At 45.2% G+C, this 13,989-nt stretch overlaps 1 protein-coding gene across 1 annotated transcript; it reads right to left on the reverse strand.

Moving 5' to 3' along the window:
* Nucleotides 1-9,265: 9,265 nt before the first annotated feature.
* LOC137892999 (insulin gene enhancer protein isl-1) lies at nt 9,266-13,786 on the reverse strand. The gene is made up of 6 exons (XM_068738425.1): nt 13,759-13,786; nt 13,354-13,543; nt 12,376-12,635; nt 11,428-11,714; nt 10,969-11,136; nt 9,266-9,382 (listed from the first exon to the last, which is right to left on the reverse strand). The coding sequence occupies exons 1-6, from the start codon at nt 13,784-13,786 to the stop codon at nt 9,266-9,268; spliced, it is 1,050 nt and encodes a 349-aa protein (XP_068594526.1).
* Between the last annotated feature and the right edge of the window lie 203 nt (nt 13,787-13,989).

Here is a 13,989-nt window from a genome sequence, read left to right on the forward strand (position 1 = left end):
TGCTCATAGTATATATATTATACGCACACGCACCCTTTTTTTTAAACATACATTCACTTTTTGTCCACCTCTGACCTCTGAAGACTGCAGTTGTCATGGCTGCAAATGACTCATTATGGATCCACTAGTTGAGGGGCCTATTCATCTTTCAAGAGCAAAGGCTTGCATCCAACTCAAGGGCTCGAGGGAAGTGGCTCTCCAAGAGCCTTGGCCCCATCCCTGCAATCATCCAATGAGGCCCTTCATTGAGAGTATAATGTAAAGCACTGGCAAAAGACTTCGCTTGTCACTATTCTGTCATTGATGAGCCACTTCACTTGTTCTGAACATGGAAGATCTTTGTTCGGGGCTTTTGGTAATTAAAACGAAACCTTAATATTTCATGCAGCTAGTTTATTTTTTTAATAACACAGCATTTTTTTACTTTAAATGACCTTTACATATTTGGTTACGGTAGTAAGTCTAAAAGGTAATAATGTGGATTGTAGGCCTTGAAATGTTTCAATGATGTTAACAAGTCTTCAACATTTATTACAATATGGTGTTAACATTTATGTGCTGCATTTTCATTAACATTTTGGGAAGAAAAAATATGATTAGAAATGTAATTCAAAACGAAACACGAGACTAAAGACTAAATGAAATGAAACTAAAGCCCTAACTCTTTGATGCAGTGGAGTTCTGAGGCCGAATACCCCAATCAGGCATCCTCGCTCTGTGGGTGGATGGAACTGGAGGCTGTGGGGGCAGTTACAAAGAAAAGAACAGTGGACAACCCGGAGTCCATTATTGATTATGTCCGTCCGTCCGGAACCTCCCATCACCTCCCAGAGGAGCTCCTTCAGCAACAGTAACCTCAGAGCCTCTTAACCAGATCATTGCTACTCGGGGTCATCAGAGAGGGACCAGGAGGAGGAGGAGTGGACACGGGGGCTCAGAGAGGGACCAGGAGGAGGAGGAGTGGACACGGGGGCTCAGAGAGGGACCAGGAGGAGTCACCACAGGGGCTCAAAAACACACACAGTTTACCATGTTGCTTTACGTTTCGATGCGCGCATGCATTCTAGTTACCTAATTTATTGTTCACGCTACGTCAGATGTCTGTTGACATTGTGTCTTTATTGTAACTTTGTTGCTCATTTTTAAACTGTGCCTCTTTCTGTTACTGTCTGTCAGTGTATCATTTTGACGTATCATTTTGAAGGCGACTACTTAAATCACAGATTACAGGCTCTGAAATGACACAATATTTTTAATGAAAGAAAACACAAAGAATGAATACAAATAGTTTTCAGAATTTGTGACACACTGATGTATCAAAATGTATGTGCCTTGAAACAAATTCAATTTGAAAGCCCACTTTAAATATTTGCAACGCAAGTCAATAAAAAGTTTTTTCTTTTTATGGTTTGATTCAGTTTGAATCCAATAATGTGCAGAGTTAAATCACAGTCGATAATGACAATGGTGTGGAAAAGCACAATGAACCATTCCAGTGTCGCTAAAATGTTGCAGGTCAGCATCAATTTCCCGGTGTGATAAACTCACCAGATAAGAGCTGCTTCAACAATTTTTCAGTCAAGCTTGTTTTGGTTTCCATTGTTGTTGTGGTAACCCAGAGGACACGACCCCAGCCTATCACAAGCAGGAAGGTCAAAGCCCTCAGGTGTTTGCGCTGCCTGAGTGCTCTAAAGCCAAGTGCAGTATTGTTCTCACCTGGAGTGAGGCAGTGATAGTAACACAGGATGAAGGTCAGGAGACGTCACGTCACTTGGAGTGCTGGACAGTTGTACCTAGTTTGTTTTGCACATAGGAAACTGTATTGCTGATTCTCCTGCTGAATCACGACTCCCGCCCAAATAATTAATTATATTGTTTTCCCGCAATAACATCTTCTGTCATTTCAGAGCTTTCTCCACCTTCCTGAACTTAGACAGGATGGTGGCTTTATATTTACATAGCGCCAGTTCACAACAGAAAGTCAGCTCAAGACACTTTACAGGTGTATCAGAGAAACACCTGCATGGAAAGACAGAACCCAACTTAACCCACAAGAGCAAGAACTTTGGAGACAGAGGCAAGAAAAAACGTCCTTTAACAAGGTCGTGGTAGGAGAGAGTGTAGCCAGCTGGTGGTGTGTAAGAGGACTCTAGAGGTGAAGAAAAAGAGAATGAAGGCAGAGCAGAGGACAAAGTGGTGGAGGCTGAAGAATGAAGAGTTTTGTGTGGCTTTCAGGGAAGAGGTGAGACAGGTTTTGGGTGAGCAAGATCGGCTTCCAGATAGACTTGAATACAACAGCCAAGGTGCTCAGGGAGACAGGTAGGAGAGGACAGGGTGTGTCTTCTGGAAGGAAAGGAGATAAGGAGACCTGGTGGTGGAACCAGGAAGTGCTGAAGTGTATACAGGAAAAGAGGTTAGCTAAGAAGAAGTGGGACATTGAGAAGACAGAAGAGAGGAAACAGAAGGACAGGGAGATGAGACGCAAGGCAAAGGTAGGTAGCCAAGGTCAAACATGTGGTGGGTGGTGGTAGCGATAAATAAAATAAAATTAAATAGAACTCTAACAGTGACTGACACCATGTATGTTGTCACTCTGGAGCACAAATACAGACAAGTCGAAAAAAAGAAAAAAGATAGTTCCACAATCATCCGAAGCAAATCAGGCTCATCGACACCTGAGGTCCAACTGCTTTGTAATGCTTTAGTGCCTTGTGCTGGTTCAAGTCTACTGATGCTACGTCAAATCACAGAGAAGAAAATGTTATTTGTAGTCCTGAGTACCAGACCCAGTACAATTACATACATGTGTTTTGTATGTTTCATCCAAATCTATGAGAATTTGCAGCAGAACTTGCACTGAAGTAACTAACCAGGTTTCAAACCGATGGCGTGCTTACTTCACTGAAGTAGCCACAGCATTTGCAAAAAGGTTGTGTAATTAAATTGTCAAACTCCAATCCTTTTCATAGACGCCGGTGCTGCTTCACTGCTTAGTGACAGTATCACTGCATCTGCTCACAGGAAGTCCAAGTGAAATGCTACAGGCAGTGACATGCTAATAGCCAGGTGGCAAATATTACACGTTCACAGTCTGTATTTACATATTAATATAACGCATGATTTGGAAATCCACGTAGTTCCTCTGGCTGGGGCAAACGGCACGTTCTATTCAACAGCGAAAATTTTATAAACCCTGTACTTTCCTTTTCTGAGCATTAGCAATAAAATGGTTTTATGAGCACCTGGCAGTTATTTATTTTTCTTCACTAGTCCTACAAGTATATATGTGTAGGTTCTCAGTCATCTAGGTCGTGGTACATCGCGAAAACAAAGAATCAACCTAAGAAGGCTCTTGGATGAGAGGTGAAAGGTCATCAGTCACACGTGATCAAGTCCGGTTGATTGTTCGTTTTTGCTCTTTGTGACAGCCCGACTAGCTTCTACTGGGCCCTTCCTCTAATGCACTGCCTTCTCTATAGTCAGTGCATGCAGAAAGTATCATGTGACAATGGATCAGAGCATTACTGCACACACAACACGCATCCTCGTCCCAGTTACCATTGGATAGTTCATCTAAATAAACATTATGTCTGACACAAGTCGCCGAGGCTGTTATTTAACATCGTTATCATAGCTTTTATTTCTTGTTTTATTGTGTCATTCACTTCTCTCTTTTCATACTGCCTGGTTTGTTCCACCATTTGTGTGTCTGATCAGATTATCATAATCCACACCCACTATTGTATTAAGTCTGTGTTCCCCTGCCTTTTTGTGCCAGTTTGGGGTTTACATTCAGCTGAGGGGTTTATGGAATCAGACAAAAATCTTCTCTCCAGTCTCAAACATGCATCTATTACAAGGTGTGAATCCACCGTCTCATGTGATTTCTGGATAAATACACCAAACAGCTTTAACTTTGTGACCAACGATCTAACACCATGTACTTCCCCCCCTTTGCCATGGACTCCGCTAGACCTCTTAAAGTCTACTATGGATTCCAGCACCAAGACAGTAGCAATAAATCATTTAGTAGATTTTTAGCTATTACAACCCTCTTCTCTGGAACAATCTTACAGTTCCAGTCTGCCTTAATCACTCCCAGCGTCCTGGCATTGTGGGAGTGATGGTTCTGTGAGCAACTTGATTTCTGGTGGACATGTGACCATGTGCCTGGGCAACAGATAGACAAACATGTAGCCTGGAATCCTGACTGGGATTACCATTTATTATTTCCTGGATTTCATGCACCAGTTTACCTGTTTAATTTGGATGGACGTTGCGGGGTGAGGGATCCCTCACCTGTGGTTCTCCTTGAGGTTTCTTCTTTTTTAACCAGTAATGGAGACAGGTAGGAGAGTACTGGGTGTGTCTTCTGGAAGGAAAGGAGATAAGGAGACCTGGTGGTGGAACCAGGAAGTGCAGAAGTGTCTACAGGAAAACAGGTTAGCTAAGAAGAAGTGGGGCATTGAGAGGAGAGAAGAGAGTAGACAGGAGTACAGGGAGATGAGACGCAAGGCAACGGCTACAGTGTAGTTAGGGCTACAGTGCTGCTTTTGTCCCAGCTCTCTGCTAGCTCTGGTCCCCAGAGTCACAGGAACCTGTAGGATATATTATCAGGAGTCTTTGTCCAGGTTCGAGCGTCGCCTGCCCGGATCCCCATCCATACAACAGAGCGGCACCACTGAGGGACTTCTGCTTTTAATGTGATGATGATGCTAAGTCTGTACTCGGGTAATTAAATATTGAAATACAGTATATGTATTTCACATAGCATACATAAATAACATAAGAGAAGCTCGCCTTTGAGAAAGTGATGTCATTATTTAACACTAATATCTCTCTGGACAGATGATAAATGTCAGAAACGCCATTCCTGGGTATTAAAAGTCAGCTCGATTCAGTTTTGGATGCAGACTGAACATCATTATGCAGAAAACTATATGCAAGATAGACATAATAGCAATCACTCCTCAAGCTGATGGTGGGCCAGCTGTGAGATGGGGGTGTCCGTCTGAAAACATTGGCAGGTTCTGACTGCACAGCTGCCATTTGTCAAGTGGAATTCCACATTCCTTGTTTTTGACATGTCGATCTGGCCTTGAAAATATTTTTTCACATTTTTCAGCACTGTCCAATGGGATTTCTGTACATTGGGAGGTGAACACATGCACCTCCCTCATGCTGCTTTCTCCCGTGGTGAATGCTGAGCTGGGTGGGACCAGTCTTTGTTCTACCAGCCAGGGTTCCCATCGGTGCCAAACTACGTTCTCAGAACTAACGGAGATTCAAGTCAACTTGATTTAACAGCCAAAATTAGACACAACAATTCCTCGGTGGGTTTTGCACTCTGTGTTTGACACAGTTATGTCGATATGAGCCTCGATATAACTGTGGAGGACAAACCCTCAACCCACCCACAAATCCCCCCAAAAATGTTAATATGTCATAGAATTCATGTCTACAGCACATCATCAGAGGTACAAAATGTTCTGCTGACAATGGCAGCATTGCGTCATCTAGATGATTAATATCTAAAGAATGATGTGGTGCTGAAAAGCCGACAGCACAGTGGATTCTCCTGAGATTCAGCACCACGACCTGGAAGAAGACACCGAGGAAGTAGAAGATATACACATTCTGATGACAAACGGAAGGTTCTCCAGGCTCACTGGGAGGAGACCCCAGGGTGGAGCAAGATCTCGCCAGAGGGAGATTTCTAATGTAGACTGGGAATGCCTCGGGATCCTCCATGAGCAGCCGCAAACGGTGACCGAGAAGAGAGACATCTGGAGCATCTGGCCGGTCTGCCGAGACCTCTAGCTCGCCAAACAGATGGCACGCATCAGAATGACAAAAGCTTCTTAGAGCCATGATTTTATTGGTTTTTCTAACACAAACCCAAATCAAAATAAATGTACTAATATGAAGTCGTCAACAACCGACTGAACCTGCTGTCAAGGGTTACGTTCCGAAGGAAACAATGAAGATCCGAAAGCACTCATGTGGCTTTCACTATAAGGTCGAGGCCCTGAAGGGGCAGATGATGCTGAGGCCAATGGCGTGTCCGTCGGCGTGTTGAATCAGGTATCCAGGGCAGCCACAGTCCGACTGTGTCTGGACGCAGATTTGGGTCAGCACAAGTGCAGATGTGGAGATTATGGTGTGAACGTCCAGTACAGTCTCAGAACTATGCGTACTGTGTGGCCCGTTGGAACACTTGAATCAAGAATCAGTGACCTTCATTTTGACAGGATCAAAGGCAGGACTCGTGTAAACTTGATGCACCTTCAGAACTTCATGGCAGGCAGGCGCCATTTAAATGAATTGGTAGAAACTCAGTAAACTGACAGCCAGAATGGGGAAGTAGAAGCTGTTAATTACTGCTTTGCAGGAGACGGGTTTGTGGCGGCCCGCCTGTGTTCTGGGCTGGAAAATGAAAACAGGCCCCACCCTCCACCTCAGCTCCTCTGGCTTCAGGATGCCTTCATTTGTCATTTGTAAATGCAGTGATGACATTATGCAGAGTTCTGAGTCACTGCCTCGCAGTGCTTGGTTGAGGATCTCCTCTCGAAAGCAGCATGAAACAATTAAAAAAATGGCAGAAGTGACCTTGGCGAAATTGGTTAAATGAATAAATCTAAAAACTTTGACTCTGAAAATCCATTAACTAATGAAAACGTCATATTGAAATGAAATGCGTATTTAAATCATCAGCTGTGTCACAATGAGTAGAAGCAGTGTATCCCTGTTGAGTGCCTTTCATGGTCACACATTAAATGCCAACATGAAATGTCTATTTCTTTCACCTCCGGAAACAAACGCCACGCCCGTCCCGTCAGCGGAACCACAACGGACCGTTACTGGCAGGATTCACTTTGTTCAAGCCTGCAGTTGCACAGTTGTAAATGTATTTTCCATTCATCAATAACTTGTGATTACAGTTGTGGCTATATGTCATAATGTCACTGCAAGGAAGTATCTCCCTGCTGAGCCGAGCAGCAGGAAGCCAGTCAGAGCCAGCACCTCTCCGGTCTCTGTACTGCAGACGCTTCAGGTGCACGCGGAATAAATGTTCCGGGGGGGGCATCATTTTCAGTGAACAGGTTGGGTGGAAACCCTGGAGGTCCAGCGGTTGGTTGGTTTGGCTGCTTAATCCGTGCTGATCGGACGTTCAACACACAACCAGACTGGACAAAGCTCCGCCCGACTCCTGCAGCGGAAGTGGATCCACTTACACTGAAAATAACAGCTCAGACATGGTGATTCCATATTTAGTGTAATGACACAGATCCACTTTCTGTTACAGCTCAACAATATTCAAGTGTCAAATCATTTTTATGTGGTTTATGTGACTAATCGACTATTGGCTTTTCCTGCTAAGAATTGTTGTTATTATATCAGTATAATGTGATAATAATATCAGCCACACTCTCGAGCTGATATTTGTCTGAACACTTATAGTTTGGCTCTTAATTGTCTTGTTTTGATTTGTGTTTGTGGCAGTTGTGCTATTTGTCAGTAATTACAAGGGTAAATGTATTTCCACAAATACAGTTTCCTGTTGAAAAGCAATATCTCGATCCCAGAGCCATGAGAAAAGAAACTCATTCAGAGGAGGCATTCGGACTCTTCCTTATGCTCATAGCTTCAGCTTCAAACGTCTGAAACGTCTATCTCAAATATGTGCTGACGCGAGAATCCACTTCCTGCCACCACAAACAAGAACAGCAGAATGACATTGTGAGCAGGTTTGACTCTGAGGCCTCATCGCTTTTGTACTTTGACGAATAAACGTGTATTTGCATCACTTTTGATTTTAGAGGTGCATACCTCTAAATGTTCTAAATATATCAGCACCCAATCAGCAACGTTTTTATTCATATTGAAATATGACCTCATCAGATATTAGTACCTGTTCAGAGAGTCGTGCTGCAAGCAACTTCAAAGATGAAATAGACCAAATGTTGTGGCTCTAAAAAAAATACTGTTGCTTCTTAAAACGACTATTGATGACTATTGATGACTATTACATCACTGCTGCCTGTTTTCATAGTGCGACAATAAAAACCAATATGCTATTTTACAATTGGATGACAGTTTGATGATATTTTTTATATTTAAACATTTAATAGTAGAGTTAATTGTTAATTATTTAATATTACTTACCACTTGTGTTTATCAGTTATTCTGCTTTAATTAGTCAATATTTTAGTTAAATTAAATAGTGAAGAGTTTAATCATATTTAATCGGCAGCATTTAAGGGTTAATGTTTAACTATACTGGACTGTCGCGAGTTTAATAATAATTAATATTATTTAATTAATAGTTGAATAGTATTTCAAAGCTGTTTAAATCTGAAACAAATGAAGCATAATCGCAGACTGAGCTCCTGACGTCATGTCATCCGGTTCTCCTCAGCCATGGATCGAGTCTTTGTTGCGCGTAAAGACGGGCGGCGGCGGCGGCGGAAACTAAATAATGTCGCGCGTTGAAAAGGAGTCATCCGTGGAAAGACCTCTGGTGTCAGAGAAGAGCGCTTTGCCTCGACCCAACGATGTTTAGAAGGAGTTGCTTTTAAAGCGGACGCGCATCATCCCGACCGCGCGTTTAAATGGTTGAAAACATTCAAATTAGCTGATAGAAAATCCACAAACTCCAAACGTGTCTCCTTCTTTTTTTTACTTCAGATAAGAAAATTACACAAAAGGTGGCAAATCTGTCGACAATAAATAATAGATATTTTTGCTGCAAAGGGAACAAATGAAACAGATGCTTCCAGAGCTAACGTTATTTTTAACTTAATTAATTTTACACATCTTTGGGAAAGAAAAAAAAAAAAAAATCTCGGACAGACACGAACTCGCACGAATGTCCCACGAAGCTTGTGGCAAAGAAGAGGTACCTTGTTGCAAATGCTTCAGCGAGAAACGGGACTCGGTGCCGGTCCCCCCGCAGCGGGCGGGACTTCGATGAGCTTCAGGGGTCGAATAATAATAATAAAATAAAATAAAAAACCACCAGTCGATGTTTTAAAACCATGGAGCAGATTCAGACTGGTCTCTGTCAGACGTCCTCCGTGTCTGTCGTGTTGGCTGCTGGAGCCAGGCGTGCACGCGCAGCGCCGGCCTGCATGCCGCGCGTGTCTGTCTCTTTAGGATGGACGTAAAATCCCATGATTGTCTTCACAGTGTCAAAATACAACCGGGGGCTGTCTGGTGCAGGTGCGACAGCAGAGTGCGTCCTGACCCCCCCCCCCCCCCCCCCTCAGGCCTCGATGGGGCTGGACGCCATGCTGTTCGGCGTGTCCGGGAGCTGAGACGACATGGACGCCACCTCGCTGCCCGTAGAATTCGATCCCGGCCCTTGCTCCGAGAAGCTGACCTGCGGAGCACGAAGCAGAGGTCAGACGCGGATTCAGCAGAGCTTGGTGCGGGGACCGGCCTCCCGAAGCCCCCGCGCGCCACGCGTGGAGACGCGCTTCTGGAACCGGGCTCGTTATCAGGTCCGTTATAATGACATCCAGGAGGCAGATTCTAATGACTCAAATAATACGCATGAAATAATAGGACGAGCATTTAAACTAAGGCTCTAATATTTCATTGGAAACAATTGTTAAACTATCGATCTATCTATCTATCTATCTATCTATCTATCTATCTATCTATCTATCCATCCATCCATCTATCTATCTATCTATCTATCTATCTATCTATCTATCTATCTATCTATCTATCTATCTATCTATCTATCTATCTATCTATCTATCTATCTATCTATCTATCTATCTATCTATCTATTTCTGTATTTGTTTGTTTGTTTAGTTATTTTTGAGGCGGCGCGGTGGCTCACAGTGAAAAAGATTGCAGGTTCGATACTTGTGCTGACTTCTTATGTTACCCCCCCCCCCCCCCCCCCCCCGCCCCCCACCACACACACATACACACACACACACACACACACCCACACACACACACACACTTCCAAATATATGGGTTAGGGTGAATCGATCACTCCCAAATTGTCCGTAGATGTGAGAGTGTCAAACAGTCAAACATCTGGCGACGTGTCCGGGGTGTTTCCCGCCGCTCGCCCAGCGTCAGGCTGCAGGCGAGGCGACAGAGATCGTCTCTTCTAAGACAATGGGCGGATGCTCTACACTCATTTATTTCTCTATATCGGTTTGCAAATTAAATGTTAAATTGTGTGGAGCGAAAACTGCAGTTTCCTTTTTCTAGTGGAGGAAATGTCTGGCCTGCGGTTCTGGTACTGGTACTGGTACTGGTACTGGTACTGGTAAACTGGTGTTCAGACCCCTGGCAGATTGGAGCCGCGTTTGGAGCGCGCTCTAATCCCTCGGTGAACTCCTATATCATAGTTCTGTTGTGTATCTGATTAATTAATAGTTTAGAAGAATTATTACCAGTTCTGATTCGCCTCCTAAAATCCGCTCTGACGGACCCCCTGGATGAGGATGCCTGCAGGCCTGAGGTGAGCGCGCTGCCGCGCTGCCGTGCTGGTGGACGGAAGGTCCTGCGCGTCCACGCAGAAATCCGTGTGGACCCGTGGGTTAATGAATTCTGTTAACGGAACCTTTCCGCTGCCGCAGAACAACACCTGTTATAATCTGCTCATTGTGCGTGCACGTTTGGACTAGCGTGCGTGAGAGGCGCGCGGCTCTGCGGCCTTGGCTGACAGCATGCGTGGCGACTACTTTGAAGAGTAACCGCATTTCACTCAGTAAAGGAAAATACGTTGTAAAAAATAAATAAAAGAAAAAAAAAAGAAAGCTCGGGTCATTGAGAAAACATTTGATCCAAAAACAAGACGAACGCTTTGCGTGGAGAATAAACGAGATCCATCAAGGAGAGCAAAGTGTGGGCCTATTTAAAAGCCGCTCCTCGAACATGATCAATACACTGGGGCAAATAGATAAGAGTCCATTAAACAAATATATTTAAAGCACCAACCAGTTGTTGGAACGGCGGCTGGTCGATGTCGCTCTGCAGGGCGAAGTCGCTGAGCACCTTCCAGGGCGGCTGGTAGCTCCGCACCTCCACCGGCTCGGCCTGCAGGCCGCCGTCGTGCCGCTCCGGGCTGGCCGCCACCATCGGGGTTCCCGTCATCCCCTGGATGTTCTGGAAGATATAAGAGGAGGTGTGCTGTTATCACAAAATGTGTGTGCGTGCGCGTGCATGTGTGTGTGTGTGCGTGTAAGTGTGTTTTCTGAAATGAATCCACTTGTCAATCAGCAGAACAATCAATAAACAAGCCCAAGAAATAAACACCGGAATGAAAAGTGTTTTTTTTTTTGGGGGGGGGGGGGGGGTCTCTGACAGCTGTGCGCTCCGGTGGAAGCCGTTTATCTGTAATGGGGTTAAACACCATGCAGCGCCGCGGTCCCTCCCGCCGGCCCGCCGGCCTCTTACCGTCTTGTCGTTGGGCTGCTGCTGCTGCAGCTGCTTGATCAGGATGCTCCTCTTCTTGTCCTTGCAGCGCTTGTTCTGGAACCAGACCCGGATCACTCGCGGACTCAGGCCCGTCATCTCAACCAGCTGTTCCTTCATTAGCGCGTCGGGCCTCGGGTTTGCGTTGTAGCAAGTCCGCAGCGTGTGGAGCTGCTTCTCGTTGAGCACCGTCCGGACCCGGGTGGTCTTCTCCGGCTGCTTGTGGACGTGAGGCCGCAGGGCGGGCTGTCTGGCCGAGATGGGTTCTGCTGCAGAGGAGAGAAGGGCAAAGCCCGGTAAGGCACCACCCTCAATACAGCTGAGTGGGCCGTTCAACGTTCCTGCGACACGTGACGTCATCCAAGTTCACTGATCATCTTTCCGGTCACCTTTCTGTCCTCTTTCTACGTTTTAAAAACATGTCTGTGCCGCTTCTCGGTCATCCGGGTCGCGGTAAATCACACAGTCCGGTGACTTTAGTCTCCGTCACCGCGGGGCCATTAGCCGCAGAACGCAGCGGAGCCATCACACCCAAGGTCACAGCAGCCCAAAGGGCAACACCGTGCGATTAGAGAGGGGTGTGTGTGTGGGGGGGGCGGGGCAGAGACAATCTCCAGCCCACCGGAGACTGAAATAACACCGTACCGCAACAGATTTATCACAAAATGAGCAGCTATAAATTCTGTATTTTTGACATCAGTGACCGCTAAACCTAATTTAGAGGGTCTGATATTGACCCAAAGACCACTTTTAGAACTAGTCCGACATAGAAGAACAATCCTCTCCGGCATTGTGGCAGCAGGAACTGCAGGATATGGATCATTTGGATACTAAAAACTCAATCAGTCAGAAATGAGAAAATGCAGGACGCAGAGAAAGTGAACGTAAACCCCCCCGGTCCGGTCCGGTCCGGTCCGGGAGGGACTTTACCTGCCATCTGCAGCGGTCTGGCTGGGTGCAGCGGGCTCAGCGCGTCTCCGGGGGCCTGACTGGCCCGTTCCACCACGTCATGGTCGGCCCGACAGAAGAGGCCGTCTTCCCGCAGAGCGAACTCGTCCCCCGGGATGAGTTGCCGGCTGCAGGCCACGCAGCGGAAACATTCGATGTGATAGACCTTGGATCGGGCCCGCATGACGAAGTCGTTTTTACTGAATCCGATGTTGCATTTAGCGCATTTAATCCCGTATAACCTGCGGGACAGACACACGCACACAATGTCCGGTCAGGACGGCCGCGCGCATCTCAACTTCAGGACAGAATTCACACGCGCGATGATGATGATAATAATAATCATAATAATCATAATAATCATAAAAATTAAATAATAAAAATACATTTCAAATGCATGCATAAAGTATTATATACGATTATTATATAATTATTATAATTATTATAATTATTTATTATTGTTATTATTGTTATTATTATTATTGCTGTTGTTGTTGTTTTAAAGACCATTAATTATTTCATTAACAGCAAAAATCGACTCAAAACAACTGGATTTTTTTCAATCAATACATTTTCATCACATGAAAAAATATTTGGCGACAACAAATGAAGAATCGTTTTTGACGTAGAGAGTGAATGTCAGATTATCATCAAACAAAAATGTTATATATAGTTAAGGACTCACTAAATCCCTTATGCCGACCTGATTAAAGTGGTTTCGGATTAAAAAATTAAATAAAATCATATATATTGGCACATCCTTTATATTCCACAGTTCGTTGTTGCATCATTCTGATAAATGTATATCTGTTGTAATCAGGATATTGAAACCCAGTGAAAACAGGGCTGATTTTGACTGAGATCAACCCAAATGTTCTCCCTGACGCTACAGCGATATCTCTTATAATAACGCGCTCCAACTCTTGAAGGGAAGCTTCCTGTGCCAGCACGGCCGCCTACCTGATATAGTCCCGTTTACAGTATGTCTTCCCGTCCCTGACGAAACAGGTGCACGACTCGTCCAGGTACTGGTTGCACTCGGCACATTTGAGACAGGCGGCGTGCCACTCTAGATCCGGAGAGACCCGCAGTATGTACTGATCGTGGATCTGGTTCCCGCAGCCCACGCACAGAGTCACCAGCCGCTTCTCTGGAAAAGCAGCATGATATAATCCTAATAATAATAATAACACTAATAATAATAACCTCTGGTGACATCCTGACCATCATAACATTAAATATCTTATCCTGCGGTTGCTTTGAAGGGCCGATACAAACGTCCCATGAGATCACATCAAACAGCATCTCTGTCAACTTGCTACACACTCGCTCCCGCGGCGCGTCCAGCAGCAACACGTTTCTTACTTTTCGGCGGATCCCCCATGTCTCCCATGTCGACAAAGTAAGGCGACGTTAGGTCCACTGTCTCGGCGAGCTGCGGCGCCTGCAAGCCTGGATGTGTCCTCTGCTGCCGGGCCAGAGGCTGCTGTCCCGCTCGGAGACTAAGTGTGTGTGTGTGTGTGTGTGTGTGCGCGCGCGCGTGTGTGTGTGTGCGTGTTTATTGTCGGTGTGTGTGGAGTTCTGATGCTGACAAGT

The sequence above is a fragment of the Brachionichthys hirsutus genome, chromosome 4 (assembly GCF_040956055.1).
Source record: "Brachionichthys hirsutus isolate HB-005 chromosome 4, CSIRO-AGI_Bhir_v1, whole genome shotgun sequence".
Taxonomy (NCBI): Eukaryota; Metazoa; Chordata; class Actinopteri; order Lophiiformes; family Brachionichthyidae; genus Brachionichthys; species Brachionichthys hirsutus.